This window comes from Nilaparvata lugens, chromosome 6 (genome assembly GCF_014356525.2).
Source record: "Nilaparvata lugens isolate BPH chromosome 6, ASM1435652v1, whole genome shotgun sequence".
Classification (NCBI taxonomy): Eukaryota; Metazoa; Arthropoda; class Insecta; order Hemiptera; family Delphacidae; genus Nilaparvata; species Nilaparvata lugens.
In genome coordinates this window covers 62,659,838-62,684,700 of record NC_052509.1, presented here as the reverse complement: position 1 = coordinate 62,684,700, position 24,863 = coordinate 62,659,838, and the positions used below count along the sequence as shown (strand labels likewise).

Genomic DNA, 24,863 nt, shown 5'->3' with positions numbered 1-24,863 from the left:
TTTTGAAAGTTGAATAAATTCAAGTAAAACAAATCTTTAAATAAAGTTTTTCATATCATTCAATAGTAAAAATAATGCCATTTTAGAATAAATAATACCGTAACATTTATTTTTTGAAGATGACATCTTGCAGGTGTGTTCCTTTTCTATGCAAACCTTCCTGTAGTCTCTTCATCACATTGTCCATGGTTTGACGTAACATTACAACTGGAATTTGAAATCGCTTCTCGAATCTTGGCTTTCAATTCATCCCTTGTTGCAGAATTGAACGCCAAGATTCGAGAAGCGATTTCAAATTCCAGATGTAATATTACGTCAAACCATGGATAATGTGTTGAAGAGACTACATGAATGTTTGCGTAGAGAAGGAACACACCTGCAAGATGTCATCTTCAAAAAATAAATGTTGCGGTATTATTTATTCTAGAATTGCATTATTTTTACAATTGAATGATATGGAAAACTTTATTTAAAGATATGTTTTACTTGAAATTATTCAACTTTCAAAATTTCCCGTTTCTCTGAAACACTCTGTATTACATTGTAAAAATAGAGTTTTAACTGTGAAACATAATTTCTGTACCTCAGGGCTAGATGATCGTAAGTCCATTTTTGACAAAATGATGTGTTCTTCAAGTGACATGGATAGAATTTATTTGAATTCAATGAACAATTCAGTGAGAAGTTAACCATGGGTGAGAAGTGAGTTCTGATACTTGAAAATTGTGTAGTCTATAAAATATTAACTATTCTCTCAACCCTTATAAATTTAAATAACTCCCTCCCCCTATGCCATGATTGAGTTCAAATTCCAATAGAAATTAAATCAAAATATATGATCAATTTTCAATTAACATAAAAGTCTCAACAGTAATCAAAACCTATCAACAATTCACCTTCATACAATAAAAATTAGTTCACATTTCAATAGAACTTCAATCAAAATATATTCCCAATTTTCAATTAACATAAAAGTCTCAAAAGTAATCAATACCTATCAACAATTCACCTTTATACAATAAAAATTAGTTCAAATTTCAATAGAACTTCAATCAAAATATATTCCCAATTTTCAATTAACATAAAAGTCTCAAAAGTAATCAATACCTATCAACAATTCACCATTATTCAATAAAAAATTAGTTTCTTTTACAAGAATGAAACATTCAGATACATATTTCCAACCATTCTACTTCATTCTTTTGTCGTTGTAAGACTTGACACAATATCCAACCATGATTTTAAGCAAAAACTAGACGGTCAATATTATTGTACAGTATAAAACCTACTCATAACATCAGACCACACAACTGTAATAGCAATGCGGTCTGATATGTTAAGTAGGTAATATCATAGAGAAACAATAGCGTAAGTAGATATCCCATGGTATAGGTAATTTATGTCGCAATCTCAAGCCGATTACTGTTGATTATTGTCGAATTTTACTGTTTTGTTGGGGTGAGAGTGTATGAACGGCACAATATGAGAGACTACCAGTGTCACACAGCTTCACGGCAAAGAAATACATGAACTATGGGCTTGAGATAACAGTTAAAGTTGCGACATAAAAGCCCTTTACCATGGGATATCTACTTACGCTGTTGCTTCTCTCTGGTAATATATTGCACAATAAGATTGAACGTCTAGTTCGCGATATTGCTAGCTGCTTAAACAAAACCGTATCAGTCGATTCTTGTAACGATTCTATAATATATTAATGGATTTTAAGAGTAATAGAACATCCAACACACAGTTCAACGTTTGAGAATGTGACATTAAAATTATAATAACTAGACAGCACTTTAGTGTAATGATTCAAGAGTTTTTGCACATTTATTCCGCCTTTTTCTCCTTAATTTTCTCAGGAACATACCTAATCAACATGCTAGAACCTCTGTTCAGTTGATTATCGGCTTTGATTTGATGGTAGCAGTCGATCCAGTTTTTGTAATGGGGCATACATGGCGGACTTCCTGCCATCAGACTGAAATTGAGAATATTGATTACATTTTTGAAGCATAAATCATTACAGTGATAATAAAATGAATAATTAATTGAAGAGTGGTAGATCAATTTCTTTCTCTGTGCATAAGAATAATCTAATGTGAAACAGAACAAAAAAAATCAATTCATTCTTTATTCTTTATTCATCCATACAATGAGTATATAATTGAAATCATAGGGAGAGGAGAAATAAGGTAACCTTGTGCTATTCCTCTCCCAAATTTAGATAACACATAGTCCGAAATAAGTTAAGTCTTGCAGTTCTTCACTGCACAAAATTTCCAGTCCTTGATTATTTTCAAAAAGTAGATTTTCAAATAATGTAGATGTTTCAAAACCAAACATAGAAGAAATATTTCACATTAAAATAACTAAAATAGAAAATATTCATATATTAAAAAAATAATTTTGTAGAACAAATTTTAAATTAAAATTACAGTAATAGCTGGATTGATTGATGTAAAGTAGATCAATTTACTTTCCTGAACTTGAGAATAATCTTATATGATCTTATATGAATCTGATAGTCAAGTGTTACAAACTACAAGGTGCGCCAGGGAAACTTACTTATTTGAAAGGTCAATAAAAACAAAAGTACTTCAGATATTGTTTTAATCTTTTTTTATATGAGAATAAAATATGTCAATTTTTTTCCATGCTGTCTTGAAAATGACATCAGACCAATGGCGACCACCATTGCGCATACACTTATGAAGGCGATATTTGAAATTTCGTTGCAGTATGTCAATCGGTATGTTGGCAATGGCGTCGCGAATGTTGTTCTTGAGGTGTGCTATGGTCCGTGTTTGATCGACATAAACCAGAGATTTCAAATAACCCCATCAAAAAATCGCATTGACAAATCGCATGTGGAAATGAGCCTTGTCACTAAAAAAATGACCGTGTCTTCAGGCAGGTTTTCAATCAGCATATCACATGCATTTTAACGGACAACAAAATCGCGTTCAGTCAATTCTTGAACAACAGCCAATTTATAGGGATGAAGTTGAAGGTCTTCATGGAAAATTCGTCGAACAGTGGAGTCATAAATTGCCATTAAAGCTGCGTGTTTGCGAGCAGAACGCCATGGAGAACGCACAACTGACTGCCTCACTTTTTCGATATTTTATGGAATTCCGATGGTTCGTTGAAGTCCATTTCTTGGTTTAGCGACACTTCCACACTCCTGAAATGAGTTAACCCACGACAGAATCGAATTATGGCCAGGAAGTCTGTGGGGAGGAATTTCAAATCGAGCGCGGAAGGTGATCGATCGGCCATTAGAAAAAAAGCTCTCAACTGCGAAATCCCGCTGTTCTCTAGACCAGAGCATGATGGCTAATTTACATTAGGGAGGATAAACTTGAGAACTTCCCCCTCCAGATGCGCTCCCTCCTACCCCTCTACACGACCAAAACGTACGGGATTTTTTTTCAAATAAGTGAGTTTCTCTGGCGCACTTTGTATAAATTAGAATTTGTATGGATAAGACACCAAATCAAACAGAAAAATGAATGAGTAATTGAGATTTTCCTTCAATAATGATTAGAAAAATTGACTTGATAATCGTGACAAAACTATAAAATACAGACATAATGATTGATTCCTGCACATTCTCATCAATGAATACAGCTTTGAAGAATATTTTTCTCATAACTAGCTTTCTAGGAGATCACTTTACAGTAAAAAAAATATGTGCTAATAATTCAGTAGATTTTAATAAATCAGTCTAGAAAAATTAAATCAACAAACAATAATAACTATTGTTTAATAATTTAACCAACAATTAATTTATCAATAATTGACAACAATATTATTATTGTTTGTACTTACCCACAACCATTAACAGCCATACAGGTATCCAACACATGGAACGGATAAAGGTAGTTTCTAATCAGGAACTGAAAAATACAAAAGAATAATTGAAATATTAAATAATACTGTAGTATCTAGCATAGTTTGATTCAAACAACCATGAATGGCAACTCTGTCAGTAACTTTCACATGTAGTGTTTCGGATGGACACGTTAAGCCGTCGGTCCCGGCTGCCTAAAAAGCAGTCCCTGAAATTGATCAGTTGCGACCTGAAAACTCTGACACCAGACCTAAGCCAGCCAGGTCACTCGATATTATTATTATACATGAAGTAAAATCTGGTTTCCAATACAACTCTGCAAGATTGAAATGAAAATTAGAGAACATCTTATTGTGTCGGATTCAGATTCCTTTATACCATATGTATCCTATTATATTAAGCGAGCAATTTCTGTAAATGGTTATATGGTTATCTGGTTATGTATGTCCAACGGATCTCGAAAACGGCTCTAACAATTTTCACGAAATTTGGAACATGGTAGCTTTATGATAAAAAGATTCGATTGCACTACGTCTCATCCCTGGGAAAACTCGCTGAAGGACATGAAAAGGATAATAATTATTCATAATTGGAAAAACAGATGATAATTTTAACCTACATAATATTTGGACGATTTGTGACAAAATCAGGAAAATTGAAGAAGTTTTGGGCAATAGCCTGTTTTTTCTTTTCTGACTATTGTATTGTTCGCTCTATATAATAAATAAAATAAATAATAATTTTGTTGTCTGTCGATAACAGAAGATGTGAGTGCCTGTGTGGAAGAGAGACAGAATTATTTTCAGCTGTTTAACTATTTGCAATCAATCGGTTTATTCACGAGGAATATTAATCTAGAAATTTTAATTGATTTGATCAAAATAATATGATTTGTTGACATGACATGGTATATCATTCTAGATAAGAGTAAGTATATCATAATTTTCAAAATTAATCATTAGTTTACAGTTTCAAGTGATTAGTGAGTGTTATTTTGTTAATCAATTTGGTTCGTAAACAATCAAAATTAGAACTTTTCTGTTTTAAAATATTTGGACTGAAAATTTGACCTGAATTCAAGTGTATTGAACATAACCTACTTTCTGGAATATTCATAGTGTATAAATCAAAATTCGGTGAAGAAACAGTTTTGGGCTGTGCCTGTTTGTCCTTCCCCAATCATTTTAAAGAATTGTGTTCTGTTTATCAATAAATAAATAACGAGCAAAGCTCGATGCCCCAATATTATGGATTTAACAAACGAAAATTAAACTTGAAAAATGTCTTATTTTCATGTTCTAGAGTTGGAAACTAATTATCATTAAAAGTGAAATAACACGATGAGTTCAACTTACAGACTGAAGAGTTTCTCAATAGTACTGAGCAAAGAAATGTGATGAAATATGCGAATATTCATTACTGTAATGTTTTCACATGAAACAGTGAAGCTTGGACCTTTAGATGTCCATTCTCAGAGAGGGTATCGAGGATACCCACCCCTTCATCACTCGACTGTAAAACAGTCACATAGGGATCTGATGGAAATTTTATTTCATCATAACTCTACCTTCATTGTATTATCATTCATCCCATCATCACCACCTCGGCTTGAAATACTTCTAGAAAGTCGCCTTTGTAAAATAATAAATAAAATAAATTTAAATAGATGATTCATCAATTAGTTATTATTTCGAATAGAACTCACATCTAAGAAGATTCCAGCCAAGTTATCAGGGATACCGTCCTCTGATTCAACCAGTTTCTTGACGGCATACAGCGCCGTTTCAAACAGAAGAACAAACGACACTTCGCCAACAAGTCGCGGTACAAAGCCGGCGAAAAACCCCAGAATTCCTTCTTCTTTGAAAATTGTCCACATTGAGCCGAAAATCCCACTGCAAACAATCAAAGGTTCATCTCAAATTAATCAGTTAACTGGTTAATCAGTTATTGATTTCTTCAACAAAACACTGAACGTTACCTTAGTTGAAACACAATATTGCAGTATTGTATTATGAGAAATACAAATAAAAATTGTCAACCATTTTTCATGATTATATACTTAGAACAGAGGTTTTCGTGACTACACCAGCAGAATCTTCATGTTTTAAGCTGCGCACAGATATACGCGGCGCCTCCAACCCACACCGCCCTCGTTCCGCCATCGCACCGCAATCGCTCCGCCCCCACTCTTCACTCGCACCGATCATGAACGTTACGGGAGATGTTAGTTCTTCTCGCGTTCCACTCTTGCTCCCCGGTCGATCATCAATCGCTCTGCTCGAGTGACGTTCGGTTGCGGAGCAGAGCGAAAGTCTGTATGTACCTTAAGGAAAAGACAGCTGGGGATGTGACTGGTGAAGCCACGAAACCAGATTCTGTTATCTATATAATAAGAGAGAGTAGGGTTGTATTTGTTCGTTTGTTCGCATCAAAACATGTCAACTTGTGGATTGCATACCGGAAAAACGGGAATGATTTAGATATCGAAATTTGGCACATAGATTCTAAAAATATCAATCTCGTGCACCTCGAAGCCCAAATTTCAATTTTCCTTCTAGATTTTTCAGAATTAATGTTCAAATTTCATTCATGGTACATTTATGATTTAAATAATTCACCAAATCATATGATAGAAATTAAAAAAAGAACATCTGTTCTATTATTGCTTTCTACATGATACCACTTAACCTCAATAATATTGTTTTGATAATTGATAAATATTTTAAATAATAATAATAATATTATTATTAGTAATATAATTATAATAATAGTATTCTTTTGATGACTAATAAATATTTTTATTTTCACAAACTCTGTATAATAATAAGGTGAATGGGAAACAGCTGCATCAAAGAAATTATCTCAAAAACATCTGTTTAGAAATAACATATTGCCAAAAGATTTCTTAGTGCGCCTCTAAAGGCCAACTGAATATACCTACAAAATTTGAACATTTTTGGTCCGGTAGATTTTCAGTTATGCGAGTGAGTGAGTGAGTGCCATTTCGCTTTTATATATATAGATTTAACAAACGAAAATTAAACTTGAAAAATTTCTTATTTTCATGTTCTAGAGTTGGAAACTAATTACCATTAAAAGTGAAATAACACGATGAGTTCAACTTACAGACTGAAGAGTTTCTCAATAGTACTGAGCAAAGAAATGTGATGAAATATGCGAATATTGAGGTATTACTGTAATGTTTTCACATGAAACAGTGAAGCTTGGACCTTTAGATGTCCATTCTCAGAAAGGGTATCGAGGATACCCACCCCTTCATCACTCGACTGTAAAACAGTCACATAGGGATCTGATGGAAATTTTATTTCATCATAACTCTACCTTCATTGTATTATCATTCATCCCATCATCACCACCTCGGCTTGAAATACTTCTAGAAAGTCGCCTTTGTAAAATAATAAATAAAATAAATTTAAATAGATGATTCATCAATTAGTTATTATTTCGAATAGAACTCACATCTAAGAAGATTCCAGCCAAGTTATCAGGGATACCGTCCTCTGATTCAACCAGTTTTTTGACGGCATACAGCGCCGTTTCAAACAGAAGAACAAACGACACTTCGCCAACAAGTCGCGGTACAAAGCCGGCAAAGAATCCCAGAATTCCTTCTTCTTTGAAAATGGTCCACATTGAGCCGAAAATCCCACTGCAAACAATCAAAGGTTCATCTCAAATTATCATTTATCTTAACTGGTTTAATCAACGTTTAACTGGTTAATCAAAGTTTTACTGGTTAATCAAAGTTTAACTTGTTAATCAAAGTTTAACTGGTTAATCAGTTATTGATTTATCCAATAAAACAAGCAATGTAACACTGAACGTTACCTTCATTGAAACACAATATTTCAGTATTGTATTATGAAAAATACAAATAGAAATTGTCAACCACTTTTCATTATTATACAGAGTGAGTCATATGTATGGGAACCCTTCAATAAGTTGGAGACTGTTGCAGATATGATACTGTAGCTTCCAGGATAAGTTATTGGTCGAATACTCTACCCTTTCACGTACAACTGAATTTCAACCCCTCCTAAGGGGGTGACTTAGGGGTTGTAACTCGAATATTTCAAATGTAAACACCCATTGTGTGGTTCATAAATTTGAAGGCCTTTTCAATACAAGAAAGATGACATCAATAAAATCCATAATGGCGGCTGATTAAAGTTTTAGTTTTTGATTGAAACTTCAATAAGCCACCATTTTAGATACAAGTATCATAGAACATTTTTATTGATTTCATATTTCTTGTTTTAAAAAGGCCTTCAAAAATATGTACCATACAATGGGTGATTAAAGTTTTAGTTTCTGATTGAAACTTCAATCAGCCGCCATTTTGGATACAAATATCATAGAACATTTTTATTGATGTCATCTTTCTTGTTTTGAAAAGGACTTCAGATTTATGTACCACACAATGGGTGTTTAAATTAAAAATATTTGAGTTACAACCCCCTTATAAAGGATTGGAATTCAGTTGTATGTCAAAAGGTAGAGTATTCGACCAATAACTCATCCTGGAAGTTACAGTATATCTACAACAGTCTCCAACTTATTGAAGGTTTCCCCTATATATGACTCACTCTGTCGCCTATATTTAAAACAGAGCCTGGATTCGTGGCTACATCAGCAGCATCTTCTTGTTTAAGAACAAGACAGCATTATTTATTTATTCATTTATTTATTTATTTATTATTTATTTATTTATTTATTTATTTATTTATTTATTTATTTATTTATTTATTTATTTATTTATTTATTTATTTATTTATTTATTTATTTATTATTTATTTATTTATTTATTTATTTATTTATTTATTTATTTATTTATTTATTATTTATTAGAACAGTCACAACACGATATTTTGGAAAGGAAACAGGCAATTGCCCAAAACTTCTTCAATTCCTTGATTTGGCACATAAATAGTCCAAAGTGAGGTTATGTTTAAAATTTCTGTTTTCACCAAAGATTAACACTCAGAGAATATGTATTCGAGATATGACTGGTGAAGCGACGAAACCAGGTTCTGTTATAAATATATTACACGGAACCTCAATAATTCGGACCTCTATAATATTCGTAATCCTCTATAATTCGTGGTGAAAGCTTGGTCTCTATAATTCGTAGTGAATCAATGTACTGATAGAAAGAGGTTGACAATTTTTATATGTGTCTTTCAATATGGAAAATACCAAAACATCATACACAACACGACTTTAGTATTGTAACCAGCTTAGCAACATAGCTAAACGTTTTTTGGGTGCAAATTTCAAACAGAAATTCTAGATTTGGATTGTTTTTATGTGATAAAATACTATTTCAAACAATTTTAGACATTTGTAATGGTGAAGATGATTTTGAATTTTTTTTCTGTGAAAATTGAAAATTGAGTTTGGGAGTCCGGTCCCATCAAACTATCAATACACCGAAAAACTTCAATAAATTACCTTCTTTAACCTCAAAATTGTTCCAGCAGATTTTCAACTTGAATATGTGTAACGCTAGTTCGCCTCCATGGTGCACATTGGGTAACGCTAAATGAACTAGCAAATGATGGCGGTCAGACAAACTTATGTTCTCCTGATCGAAAACTACACAACATCTCAAAGAATTAGGAAATATATATTTTGTATATCTAGGCATTTGAGACTCATGAACTATACTGTAATTTTTGTTGTGTATCTGCCACACGCTAAATAAATAAATAGTATGTATATATTTTTCTGTATTCATGGTAAGTCATTCTATTCTAGTGAGTTATATAAAATCATTCTATTCTATTCTAAGTATACCATGTGGGGACCAAGCTTCTCCCCACACACTGATAGAGAATCTAAGTGGGGGAAACATATTTCCCTTATTTTTCAAAAAAGGTAACTTATTGGTAATTTATTTGTTTTTGAAATGAACTAAATTGAATACATTAAATTTAATTTATATCCATATTTTATATTTCATCCACAAGTTGGTTACTGAAAAATTGAAGCTCAATTGATAAAACTCTTAGAATTGACTGATGATATTTTATTCCAGTTCTCTGTTGTTTTGCTGAGGATGATGCCCACATGAACTCTAGGCTTGTGCGAGGGTGATTAGACTTATGATGAGAGATGAATCTACAGCTTTAGGTGGGTTTTGAAACACCGGAAAAATTGTTACATTTCCTTGCTGTTAATGGTTTCTAAATTTATCAAATAGACTATTTTGAAAATGTTTGTATGTAATTATCAATCTCACCTGTATTTAGTTTCTCTTCCAACGAATTGCGCCATCATTCTAACAGTGATCACGTGCAGAGGTTGAGTTATGGTTATGGTGACAACATTTATGGTTAATTTCTTCTTCAAATTATTCACCAGTTCTCTGTAAATGATAAAATCCTGTGTGAGAAACATTCTGATTCAACTATAAAATATGCAATGAACAGTGAAATCTATATATAAAAGCGAAATGGCACTCATCGAGTTTCCTTCAAACTGTTCACCCTGTTGTCAATATTTGTACTACAGAAGTCTACAGGGTGGTTGCCAGTATTTGATTTGCATTTCGTTCAACAATATAAATACTGTATATAAAGTGAGATTCAATTCAAACTGCCAGCATACGATGAAGTATGATGTTTTTAGAAATGAATTCTAATACTTTAGAATGAGTCTCACTATTTCTGTATATTATTAGTGATACCTCACTGTACTCTAAACTGTAATACTATCAAGTTCAGCTGTATAGATTGGCATTGAAATGCATATAGTGAGGTCCACGTTAATGGCAGTGGAGAAATATAATAGAACAACATTGCCCATTTTCTGCCTTGCCACTGCCTTCTATAGAGGATAGCTGATACGGGTATATCGGATATACTATTTATTTATTTATTTATTATTACAGAACAAAGAATACTACAGGCATTAAGTCCAAAACAGTCTTCACTACAATTTACAATCGTATTAAGCAAGTTACTAAAAAAAGATACATTAACTGCCCATTCTTGTTTAAAATGATATATTATATTATTCTCGCCAAGAACAGATATTCTCAATGATTAAATAGCAGATTTACATGAATGGCATTAAATATTTTGTCAATTAATAATATTTCAAGATTGTTGAAATCGACCTGGCAACTAGGAAAGAGTAGTGCTATCTGTTTTGTTGAACGATAGACAAGGATAGCAACACCATTGTGAACCAAATATTGTCATAATAACGTGGACCTCACTAAAGAATATAATTGTAAGCTAGGAAATGATAGCGCTATCTGTTTTGTTGAAGGATAGACAAGGATAGCAACACCATTGTGAACCAAATACTGCCATTATTGCGTTTTTCTCAGTTCTTTCATCAAGTAATAGACAGAAAATGTTCAAATTGTACTAAATAATTGAAATTAATCGGTGATTGAATCGAGCGAGGAAGTACTTTGACTTTCTGATGGAATGAAGCATGCTCAAATGAAAAATGCAGGCGAGCGAAGCGAGCCCGCTGATCTCTTTTTTTGACGATACAGTCGGGCGTCCAGTCTGGCTAGATGGATATGACGAGCGAAGCGAGCCTGACGGCTAGTATTGTATAGAATCCAGAGATTTTGAAAGTGTGTTTGGTGAATTCAACTATATTGAGAACAGGATACTACGAGATGGAAGGAATTGTTCAAACTTAGAATTTCGTGACATAAATACTACGTGTACATCTTACAAATAAAAAATGAGAGATTGCATCTGTACCGTACTTTTAAATGCTAATGTATTGTAATATTACATTTTTCTTCTCACATTGGAATCGAATCTTCAATTCGAGATCTATGGAACTTTATAGTAAATGTCAGAGTTATCAATAGACGGATAAACTTTTTGATGGAGAATTTATTATCGTAAATGTTTGTTGCATTGTTCCATAATGTCACCGAGGCAGGGTTAACAAATTACTAAATAAATCGTTTATTTGAATAGAATATGTATAAAAAATTTAAAATAACATTTTCAAAATAAAGTTTTATTGAGAACAGATGTAGAATGTGAATTCTAAATTTATAAGTTATAATTTTGTGTTGACGTGTCTGTAAAGATCGATATTGAAGAGGGCGTTGTCTTTCGTGACTGGCAACTTGTGTCTTTTTCCTGTTGGGCTCTCTTCTGAAACTAATGGCTGGCTGTTGCTTGTATAATTTTGTGCTCTGAGTTATTGTCTGTTTAAATGAATTTATTAATGTTTTAGATTGAAGTTTATATAAATTTTTGTGCATAATTTGCTGTTTGTATAGTAAAGCCAATAGCCACTGTGTTTCAACTGTAAACTAGATAAGTATTTTAGTTCGTAGTTACTTGAAATCATTAAGCTTATAAGTTATTGTTCGTTTTATAATTCTGTGTTTTTGCCAAAATTTTCATCTGAAGATTATAAGTTAATTTGCTCTGAAAACTGGATTTCTCATTCATAGGCAATAGATCCATTCACAGTTTATCAAGTATCTATTTTATTGGAGCCGACAACTTCCTTAGTGTGACAGGTGTTATATGCTATTCCAACCGTTTAAGGAAAAATTGGTAGCACGGCAAATGGTACCCCTGGTGGGACCGAATTACAAAATAAATATGTCCCAAATGGTACACCATGAAATCCCTGGTTATAGAAATTATTAGTAGATAGATATCTTGATAGGTTATGAATGGTTTGTTGCTGAGTGGGAAGTCGGTTCAAGGGAGATCAAGTTTTAATGAATCAGTGCATATTACAAAATGGCAAACATTAAAAATGATCTGAATCTTATAGCATTCTTAACACAAAAGTTTGATGAGCAAAATGCTAAGTTAGACCAAATGTTTAAAAATCAAAATGCTAGGTTTGATGATATGAAGCAAGAATGTACTAGCATTAGACTAGAGCAGGTTAGTATAAACCTTCTATTGAAAAATGCAAATGAAACAGTGAAAGAGAATCATGAAGATGAAAACAAATTGAAGCATGATAATAGTAGTGTTAAGATACAAGATCAGCTCATTCAAGTTTCTGACAATGTAGGCCTAGTTACTGTTGTTGAAAAAGTCAACCATAGTGAAAGTGTAGAATTGAGTAAAGAAGTAGGTAGGGAGTTGTCTTCATTGAAAGTCAACTATCAAGAAAGTACTATTGCTACATTGAAGGTTAGGAAAACAGTAAACAAATCGAATGTTTCTATGGATCAGATTACTACATCGAAAGTTAGGAAAACAGTAAATAAAATGAATGATTACATGAGACAGGTTTCTGTGGAGGTTAGGAACAATGTGAACAAAATGAATGTTGCTTTGAGTCAAGTTGATGAGTTCAACTTTCAACTGAGAATTGAAAAGGTGTATGCAATGCATTCTCAAGTGAACATGACTAACTTTTGCAAGCAAAATGGCTTTGTTGAAACAAATGAACCCATGAATAATAAAATCATGTTCTTGAAGAAAACAAAACGCAAAGTATCCATTGATGTGTTAGTATTCAAAGGTTGTTTCAAGTTGCTTATTTACAAGATGATGACAATGAATCACATGATGAAAGGGTATTCCCCAGCACACAATGATTAGGAATCCTGTGTTATGCCGGGATTCAGAATAGCATAATCGCTACACAGTGTATGGTAAGAGTCCATAATTGTGTCTTTTTTCTTTCCTGTAGCCTATTTTCTTGGCCCTTAATCTTTTCAATTTTCGATTCTTTCCTGTCTTTGTGTAATATTCAGTAAATTTCTTCTATGATGCATATCTTAACCAATCTTGTCCATAGTCATTTAAATTTGTATTTTTTTCTGAAATAATATTAGAAGTTGAAATAGTAGCTTATTTTCCTAATCTTTAAATTGTTGATAAAACTTAACTTTTCTAAAATCTATCCATTGTAGTGTAAAGAATTGTGTGCTTGTGACATATTTTTTCATCATGTATCACTTATGTGAAGTGTATCAATTTTGTGTGTTGTTTTAGGGAATTTATTTACCCAGTTTTCTTTTTCTCTTGTTGTATTTTTAGGGAACTTATTTACCCAGTATTTCATCTTGATCATCTTTGTATCATAATCTTGAAATGTTTATACTTATTATACAGTCTTTAAATTTTAAATTATTTTAAAAAATAATTGGTTTAATTTAAAACGTTATGTTATATTATCAATTGAAATGAGTTAAAGGCTAAAATTTTTCTAAAGTGTTTTGTAATTGATATTTTTTTTTTAATTTTAAAACTGTTTGTTCTATAAATTTTGATATGATTGATTATCGTTTGAAATGGATGCTGGAGTGTATGTAGAATTTTTAGTGGGGTTTGTTGATTAGAATTTTGCTGGTATGTGATTGTTTTTTTTGAGATGGAAACCCATTATTGCCTAAAGAAGGAATAACAGAGGTTATGACTTAGAGAGGCAGTAATGAGATAATATTTTTTGTGTTGATTACTTATGTTGATTGCCATAGATGCAAAATAATGATTAATAATGTTGATTGCCATAGATGCAAAATGATGATTAATTATGAATATTGTTTGCCTTTGAAGCAAAATATTATTGATGTTTTGAATGGTTTCTTGTTTAATGTTTGATAGTAAAGTTTTGTCATGAAATGTAGTTTGTGTTTAGAACATTGAAGAGTCGAAATAAACTATAGTATCCAACAAACGATGATTAATAATATTAAATAATTTGCTTTTTATACAATTTTTGAACAAAATTAAAACTAAATAATTTTGAAACCCTGAATGATAAATCATAAATGTGAAATGAACATGCTATAAATGAAATGTTATATTAAATAATAATGAAATGCAAATATATTATGAAATGATTGAATAGAAAACCAAATGTCTGAAATTATTGAAATATGTATTGAAATTAAATTTTTGTTGTGTTGTTATGATGTTTGTTTTTTACAATTTTGATAATGATACAGGGTGTTATGAAATTATATTTCTATTTTGAAGAATGGATTAAAATGTTGATATTTGAACAGTGAATAAATGAATTTTTTTAAATTATCATTGATATGTCCATATTTCACAATTTATGTATTGCTGACTGTATAATAAGATGTTAACAAATTTCAATTTTATATATATTTAAAATTAATTTTATGTGTATTAGATTGTATGATAGCCTAATCAAGTTTTTCTTCTTAGTTTATAAGCATTTTAAGACAACAGGTACAGCACAGACATTAACATTGAAATAGTTATCATGTGAATCTCGAAATCAGTAACAAGTGAACGCCATGAAGAGTGTTAAGAACATTTGGGTGATTTTCGAACTAGTGTGACATATCTACGCCAAAATCAACGTTGCGGCCTACACCAATAACTACGCCAAAATCTGCGCCAATGCCAATAGCGATGCCAACGCCAATAACTACGCCGATGCCTGCGCCGAAGCCAATATCTGCGCCAATGCTGATGCCAAAATCTGCGCCAACGCTGATGTCAACAACAAAAATCAATGCAATGCCTGCGCCAACGCCAATGCCAACAACAAAAATCAATGCAAATAGCTACGCCAATGCCTGCGCCAATGCTGATACCAAAATCAACGCCGATGCCTGTGCTGATGTCAATAGCTACGCCAACGCCGAAGCCAATATGCGCCAATGCCAATAGCTACGCAATGCCTGCGCCAATGCCAAAATCTGCGCCAATGCTGCACCAATGCCATAGCTACGCCAATGCCAAAATCTGCGCCAATGCCACAACAAAAATCAACGCCAATGCTGATGCCAAAATCTGCGCCAATGCTGATGCCAACAACAAAAATCAATGCCAATGCCTGCGCCAATGCCAATGCTACGCCAATGCAATCTGCGCCAATGCTGCACCAATGCCAATAGCTACGCCAATGCCTGCGCCAATGCTGATGCCAACACCAAAATCAACGCCGATGCTGTGCTAATGCCAATGCTGCACCAATGCCAATAGCTACGCCATGCCTGCGCCAATGCTGATGTCAACACAAAATCAACGCCGATGCCTGTGCTGATGTCAATAGCTACGCCAACGCCAATGCCATATCAACGCCGATGCCAAAGCCGACACCAAAGAATACGCCAATAGCATGCCAACGCCTATTGCTGACCAAGTATCTCAAACTTCAACACTACTGCATTACCTGGAGGTAATTGCCATCCATGTTCACATTCACAACTTTGAATTCAGAAGAACAGTCACAGTATCATGAAAGAATTGATTCAAAAATCCTCTCCTAAATTATTCCTGTATGCAGAACTCTAAACCTTGAAAGCTGAAAATATCAAAAAACCAAACCTTACCTAAATTAATCCTCACCTAAATTAATCCTGTATGCAGCGTCTATCTCTTTTCCAAAAAAAAAAAAAAAATGAATTACATTGTCATTTCAAGCCTGAATGTACATTGTATAATTACAAATATGATACAAAATTTATGTGACTCTGTATTGAATTTGGAATGCAGCCGTCTACTACAAACATGAAGCAATGCTAACTGAGATGTCACCTGTATCGAGTTTGGTATGCAGCAGTCGACTACAAGTATCAGCCCAACACTACGTGCATCCAGATCAGCCCAACACTAACGTCATCACATTGGAGTCACACTTAACTGAAAATCATACTGAGTGCCTTAACGGACTGTTTTCAAAAATGTGCATCAATAAAATCAACCGCGTCAATAGTGAAAGAAATGAACATTTTTTGATTTATTGAAATTTTATGTGAAAATTAAATGTAACAATTCATCAATTCATTTAAAAAAAAATAATATAATAATAATAATAATTTTTTATTCAACATACTAAAATTTTTTTTATGCAATAAAAATTAAATTTTTCTATCTATTAAATTTGTGTGCAATTTCAAAAAACTATTCTTTACATATTAAACTTTCTGTTGAGATATTTTTCTTTAAATATAAAGCTAAATCAAAAGTAATATTGATATTCTATATTTTGAGATATTGTTGGAAACATATAACAAACGCTATTGATGAATTTTTATAATAATTTTCAATATTTTGGATGACATGTAATGTTTTTCTAGAAAAAATTGTTACTGTTCTCAAATTTAAATTTCAACAATTTTCATTAGGGTCAATGTAAATTTTTTCTTTAAATTTTTCAAACAGTAAAATTTTTTTATGTCAAGAGGGGGGTATTTGTAATATTACATTTTTCTTCTCACATTGGAATCGAATCTTCAATTCGAGATCTATGGAACTTTATAGTAAATGTCAGAGTTATCAATAGACGGATAAACTTTTTGATGGAGAATTTATTATCGTAAATGTTTGTTGCATTTTTCTCAGTTCTTCATCAAGTAATAGACAGAAAATGTTCAAATTGTACTAAATAATTGAAATTAATCGGTGATTGAATCGAGCGAGGAAGTACTTTGACTTTCTGATGGAATGAAGCATGCTCAAATGAAAAAATGCAGGCGAGCGAAGCGAGCCCGCTGATCTCTTTTTTTGACGATACAGTCGGGCGTCCAGTCTGGCTAGATGGATATGACGAGCGAAGCGAGCCTGACGGCTAGTATTGTATAGAATCCAGAGATTTTGAAAGTGTGTTTGGTGAATTCAACTATATTGAGAACAGGATATTACGAGATGGAAGGAATTGTTCAAACTTAGAATTTCGTGACATAAATACATGTACATCTTACAAATAAAAAAATTAGAGATTGCATCTGTACCGTACTTTTAAATGATAATGAATATATACTTCATATCAATTTGAGGGTAGTAGCTCTCATCGAGTTTCCTTCAAACTGTTCACCCTGTTGTCAATATTTGCAGTACAGAAGTCTACAGGGTGGTTGCCAGTATTTGATTTGGATTACGTTCAACAATATAAATACTGTATATAAAGTGAGCTTAAATTCAAACTGCCAGCATGCGATGAAGTATTGATGTTTTTAGAAATGAATTCTAAAACTTTAGAATGAGTCTCACTATTTCTGTATATTATTAGTGATACCTCACTGTACTCTAAACTGTAATACTATCAAGTTCAGCTGTATAGATTGGCATTGAAATGCATATAGTGAGGTCCACGTTAATGGCAGTGGAGAAATATAATAGAACAACATTGCCCATTCTCTGCTTTGCCACTGCCTTCTATAGAGGATAGCTGATACGGGTATATCGGATATACTATTTATTTATTTATTTATTATTACAGAACAAAGAATACTACAGGCATTAAGTCCAAAACAGTCTTCACTACAATTTACAATCGTATTAAGCAAGTTACTAAAAAAAGATACATTAACTGCCCATTCTTGTTTAAAATAATATATTATATTTTGCTCGCCAAGAAAACATATTCTCAATGATTAAATAGCAGATTTACATGAATGGCATTAAATATTTTGTCAATTAATAATATTTCAAGATTGTTGAAAAACGACCTGGCAACTAGGAAAGGGGTAGCGCTATCTGTTTTGTTGAATGATAGACAAGGATAGCAGCACCATTGTGAACCAAATATTGTCATAATAACGTGGACCTCACTAAAGAATATAATTTGTAAGCTAGGAAATGATAGCACTATCTGCTTTGTTGAATGATTGACAAGGATAGCAACACCACTGCTAGTGATATCTATTTCACGTTTATATGGTGATATCTAGTTCACGCAGTAACTGCCCTGTGGCAATCAAGTTTCTTGGTATCTGGATTGACAGACACTTGACATGGAATCATCATATTAACTTGATCATTAATCATCATCGAGTTGTGTTTTCTGGCTCTAAATTTTGTAAAATAACTCAAAAATTTTCCAGTTAATGATGATTTGAGTGTGATATTTTTGTTTTTTATTCTGTCTTCAACCGTCAAAATTTAAAAATCTTAGTTTTCGTTGTTTTTGATTGAAAATGGACTAAATTTTAGTAAAGTGAAATCATAACCCTATTTTGGACTTTTAAAGTGTTATCTAAATTTGGGAAAGAAATAGTACAAGGAGTATCCTTAGTTTTTCTCTCCCAATCAGTGCTTCTTTGTAAAAAATATAAATAAATAAATAATAACTACGTATTAAGGAACGCCTCAAAAGGTCTTTATCTTATTAGAAGGTTGAGAACATGTGTAGGAGTTGAAATATTGCTCAAGGTTTATTATGCTCATGTACAGAGCCTCTTATGTTACGGTGTTATGATCTGGGGGAATAATCCTGAGACAATTAGAATTCTCAGGTTGCAAAAAAAGATAATGAGGCTCCTATGCAATGCAGAATACCGAGAAGGTGCAAACCCTTGTTTAAAAAAATGAGAGTGATGACATTCTCAGCTCTCTATATTTATTTCACAGTTGAATATGTACATCTTAGCATTGAAAAATTTTATGTGAATAGGCACCACCATAATTATGCAACTAGAATAATGAAAATAGCTTAAGAGTTCATAGGGTATCAGCACAGTACATCTCAAAAACTAAATCCCTATATGGCTGTGAAGCTTTATAATTATTTGCCTGCCACTATAAGAGCTTTATGTAAAAGCGCTTTCAAGTTGAAAGTAAAGGAAGCTTTAATAGGAGAAACCCCATATAAAATAGCCGACTATTTTTCTATAAACTGGAAAATGTATATATAATTAATATTATAAATTATATATAAGTAGTTGATAAGTGATTGGGAAAGATAATTGATACCTAATTTTTAGCGTAATGGATGTATTTAAACTTTGTAAAATTGGTTATGTGTGCTTGTTGTTGCATGTTTGCCTTTTATTATTTACTAGAGTTACCAACCATGACGTTGTCTATGTGGAAAACATTCTGTGACAATAAATATATTTATTTATTTATTGTTAATCAAATACTGAGATTATAACGTGGACCTCACTATAATAATATTTTATGTAAGATGTATTTACACTTCTTTCGATGGTTCTTCTTCTGCAGTCGCAGTTGATTCCCCTTTATTTTTATCATCGAAATATTCTTCAATTTCGTTGGCAACGATGGTTGTCAGAAGACAGGTGCACAAACGAGGCGAAAGTCCACGAAAACATCCAACAAATCCGTCTTTGTTATTGATGTGCCCGACTGCAACGATAGAAATTCAATGAGAAATTGAGATAACTTATTACATTAATAGAACAAAATAAATCTTATAGCACCCTTTATTTAAAAAAAAAAACGTTTAAATAGTTGAACAACTAGTTTCGGTTTACACCATATTCAGGTTAAAGAAAAATTTTATAACCTGAAGATGGTGTAAACCGAAACTAGTTGTTCAACTATTTTAAAGTTTTTTTTTTTAAATAAAGGGTGCTATAAGATTTATTTTGTTTTATTAATTTAAAAGTAGCCCATGTCAATAAGTGTTTTAACTTATTACAATACATCACTTGAGACAATTCAATGAGAGATTGAGATAACTTATTACATTAATAAAACAAAATAAATCTTATAGCACCCTTTATTTTTAAAAAACGTTTAAATAGTTGAACAACTAGTTTCGGTTAACACCATATTCAGGTTAAAGAAAAATTTTATAACCTGAAGATGGTGTAAACCGAAACTAGTTGTTCAACTATTTTAAAGTTTTTTTTTTTAAATAAAGGGTGCTATAAGATTTATTTTGTTTTATTAATTTAAAAGTAGCCCATGTCAATAAGTGTTTTAACTTATTACAATACATCACTTGAGACAATTCAATGAGAGATTGAGATAACTTATTACATTAATAAAACAAAATAAATCTTATAGCACCCTTTATTTTTAAAAAACGTTTAAATAGTTGAACAACTAGTTTCGGTTAACACCATATTCAGGTTAAGAAAAATTTTATAACCTGAAGATGGTGTAAACCGAAACTAGTTGTTCAACTATTTTAAAGTTTTTTTTTAAATAAAGGGTGCTATAAGATTTATTTTGTTTTATTAATTTAAAAGTAGCCCATGTCAATAAGTGTTTTAACTTATTACAATACATCACTTGAGACTAAATCAGCAGAGTAGCTTATACACATTGTACCACGAAAGGTATAACAGCCAAAAACAAAACAATAGATTCTACATGAAATTTGCAACAAAATATGACCAGTATAGTATCATAGAGAAACAATAGCGTTATTAGATATCCCAAGTATAGGACGTTTATGTCGCAACTTTTACTGTTATCTAAAGCCGATAGTCCACGTAGTTCTTTCCCGTGGAGCAGTGTGACGCTCGTAAAATCTCATACTGTGCCGCTCATACACTCTCACGCCAACAAAACAGTAAAAATCGACAGCTGATTACTGTCGATTATTGTCGATTTTTACTGTTTTGTTGGCGTGAGAGTGTATGAGCGGCACAGTATGAGATTTTACGAGCGTCACACAGCTTCACGGGAAAGAACTACGTGGACTATCGGCTTTAGATAAGAGTAAAAGTTGCAACATAAACGCTCTATACCATGGGATATCTACTTACGCTATTGTTTCTCTATGATAGTATTGTTAGGATCGACCTGTTGTCGAGATATATCGATTCATCGATATTCTTTATTCTGTATTGATTCATACAATAAGTACATCATTAAAATGATAGGGAGGGAAAATAAGGTAACTTTGTGCTATTCCTCTCCCAAATTTAGATAAGGTTACAAATAGTCCGAAAAAGGTTGTCTTGTTGTTGTTCACTTCACAACATTTCCAGTCCTTAATAATTGAAAAATGTCAATAACTGGAAAACTGTCAATCGAAATCTAGGCTAATTCTAAGATTATGGCATGGGATGGAATTTCTAATAAGATTCTTTTTTTCTATTATGTTTTTATTTATTTATTTATTCTTGTAGGTTTTATCAGCAGAGAGATCCTTTCGGATGTTCTGCCTCGCCGTATTACCAAATGTCATTTCCTATCAACAAGCAAGTTTATATGTTATAGGTTCTTCATGTTTTCTCAATACAAATTTGCACTTTAATATGTTTTTGAAATTTTCATTAGCGTTCAACCTGTTCGACTTTGAACTCGACGAATGTACTATTTTCAACTTGGAGCGCTCATGAAAAGTTCATAAACGTTAAATAAAGAAACAAATTATTTGAATATTATAGGAATTTTCTCCATCTTTCTAACCTGATAGTATTAAACTGATAGCTTTTCAGTTATGGACGTTATTGAAAAATGTCGAAAAATCAATAGGCCTATATCTCGAAAACTAAGGTCGATATAAGAAAATTTTACCAAACATTTTTTTGTTACAAGTTTCATGTAGTTTCAAGTTTCATGATATAAGAAAATGTTACCAAACATTTTTTTGTTACAAGTTTCATGTAGTTTCAAGTTTCATGATATAAGAAAATTTACCAAACATTTTTTTGTTACAAGCTTCATATCTTCGGCAGTTACACCTTCAATCGGACACTCTATATATTAAATAACATTTATTAGCATGAATGAAAGAGTTATGGAGAATCGGCATCAATGGAGGGAGCAAGTTCAAACAATGTAAGCAAAGAGAATACCATTAAAAGTCAATAATTATCAGCCAGTAGGCAAAAGAGATGTTGGCAGACCAAGCAAGCGGTGGCAATAATAGGATTTTTTTAATGTTTATTTGAATAATTGGCTAGATGTGAGTCGGAACAGGTTATAACCTGATCCTTGTTTGTAAGAAGAAGAAGAAAACATTTATTACGTCGAGATCTCTACTCCATGATATTGTACCTAAGAATACTGAATTGATCTGGACTCACAAATATCAGTTAGTGACCGGTAAAGTGAGAGTATTATTTACATACGTTCTAACGGGACTATTCATACTCGCTCAACCGTGCAGAGTGGGAACAACCCAATAAGAACTTATAGAAATTATATTTCCACTGTCAATAATATGAAGGAATCCAGCTCAACAGAAAATCATTTATTTTTAAAAATTTGGTTCAGTATGAGAGAGTGATTGAATGCTTGCGGTGAAGTTATATTATTTACATAAGAATTAAAAGAAAAATCCTAATATAATTTTCAAGATTATGATAAATAGAATACAATAAATATACAAACCATATTTAAAAATGTTGGGTAGTTTCTTTACTGGTTTATTGAAAAAACTTCTGCCATCTATGGGTGCTATTGGCTCATGACCAATCTGGAACAAAGAATACACAATGATAATCTGCTGTAGTGAATATTAGATTATTGAAATACAATCTTGTTAACTGTTTTGACAAGCACAAATAAAATATGTTTGACAACTGCCAATATAAATCAAAAAATATTTTCTAATGAATTTTGAGAATCAAATACTTACATATATTACTAACGTATTTCATAAAACTCTAAAGTGGAAAAATACTCTCATTCTTTGATGTGGTGACGTCCGTTTTGTGCTGGTGTTGACCATTTTCAATCCAAACATCCTGTGTTTCTGTTTGGCTTGGTTATGTGCAATACCAGCACGAAACGGACGTCGCCACATCAAAGAATGTGAGTGCTTTTTCACTATAAAGTTTTATGAACTTTACACATAGCCAATGTGTTGTACCAACAACGGATTTACACATAGCCTAGTTGAGAAGGGTGTTGCTCCCTACAATGAAGTGAACTAATATAGAGGACTTGATACTTATGCTCATCCCACTGGAAACGCGGTCGCGTCGTGGTCTTTATTCAGTAGAACTCCGGAGTAGTATGTCCTGGTTATCAGGTAGCTCTTCAGAGCTTTCTTGAATTTGTCCTGTCCCTCTATGTGTCGTATGGTAGCTCAATATGCACCATTCATGCAATCCTTTTTGAGTTTTATTTCTTAGTTACGCATCAAGTTATCATTTCAATGTTGACTATCACATACTAATCAAGAAGCTTCGCTATTATAGGGTTATGGTCTCTGCTCTCAATATCTTGGAGTCATACCCAACTGGGAGAACGTAGGTGGTGTCATTGGGTGAAGCTGCTTCCTGTCAGTTTTGGAGTACCTCAAGGTTCAATTCTGGGGCCAATCCTGTTCATCGTGATGCTCAACGACCTGGATGACAATGGTGAAACTCTCCTGTTTGCTGATGATACATAGATACATAGTTGTTGTCATCTGGCATTGACCTTCAGTAGGTGTTGGAGAGGTCAGTGGAGCATTTACGCTCTTCAACCTCGTGGTTCCTGGTAAATCGTTTCCAGCTAAATGAGAGGAAGACACAAAACACCGTCTGCAGTTTGTCGCAAAGTCTGCCCCATGATCAGAAATCTATGAAGCTGCTGGGCTTTATGCTGGATTAAAGCCCAGCTGGGCTAGGCACATTCAGCGAATGATTAAGAGACTGTCCCGAATCTGTTTCCTGTTGCTTAAAATGAGGGTACATGTGACGGAGGCATAATCTGGTTATGGTGGACACTTTTTCACAGTTATATCTCCTACGATCTACTCATGTGGGGTATCTCAGTCAAGGTTGTAGACATACTGAAGCTGCAAAACGCCATGTATTTTTGGCATTCAACATTCGTGATCTCCAGTGTTTGGTTAAGCCAACCCAACCAGTATCTCTCACACTAATCGCTTGCTTCCTGTTTGAAAGGTACCTTGCAATTCTATACCCTCTATTCCTAAAGCCTGCAGCTTCCTTATTAACTTCTTGTGGGGAATTATATCAAAAACCTTTGTCATATCGTAAAACCTCTCTCCAAATCCAGCCAATACGTTCTTATGTTAATTGAACGTCAAACAATTAAAGATGATTATGAGGAATTTTTGTGCTTGATTAATCACAAATATTTCAACAGGTTTTTTACAATTAGTATCTATATAATTGTCCATTACTGTAGACTATATAAAAGCCCATTTACCTGTATCAGAACCTTGGAGTATTCCACAGGATGAAATAGCGTTGTCATTAAAAGTTTAGGTCCACATACTGGAAGAAATTTTGATAAATATGTATCGTAGATATCTGACATGCTGAGTTGCAGATGATAAACACCTAAACTTAAATAATCTATCTTTAAAAGATGTTTGGATCTTCCGATTCTAACCAAGAAAATTTTCTGATTTAGAAGATTGAGGTTATGTATCAGCT

The 24,863-nt window shown here is 32.7% G+C and overlaps 1 protein-coding gene across 2 annotated transcripts; it reads right to left on the bottom strand.

The window, feature by feature from the left end:
* Window positions 1-838: 838 nt before the first annotated feature.
* LOC111059284 (mitochondrial carrier homolog 2) lies at window positions 839-24,850 on the bottom strand. 2 transcript variants are annotated; one of them, XM_039431645.1, is made up of 7 exons: window positions 24,634-24,840; window positions 22,861-22,945; window positions 19,740-19,911; window positions 10,125-10,250; window positions 7,343-7,532; window positions 3,838-3,905; window positions 839-1,984 (listed from the first exon to the last, which is right to left on the bottom strand). In XM_039431645.1, exons 1-7 carry the CDS (start codon window positions 24,742-24,744, stop codon window positions 1,834-1,836), a joined length of 903 nt encoding a protein of 300 aa, XP_039287579.1. In that variant the 5' UTR covers window positions 24,745-24,840; the 3' UTR covers window positions 839-1,833. The 2 variants fall into 2 exon arrangements, with proteins under 2 accessions (XP_039287579.1, XP_039287580.1); XM_039431646.1 differs by lacking the exon at window positions 7,343-7,532 and adding an exon at window positions 5,565-5,754 and having other exon boundaries at window positions 1,594-1,984; window positions 24,634-24,850.
* Between the last annotated feature and the right edge of the window lie 13 nt (window positions 24,851-24,863).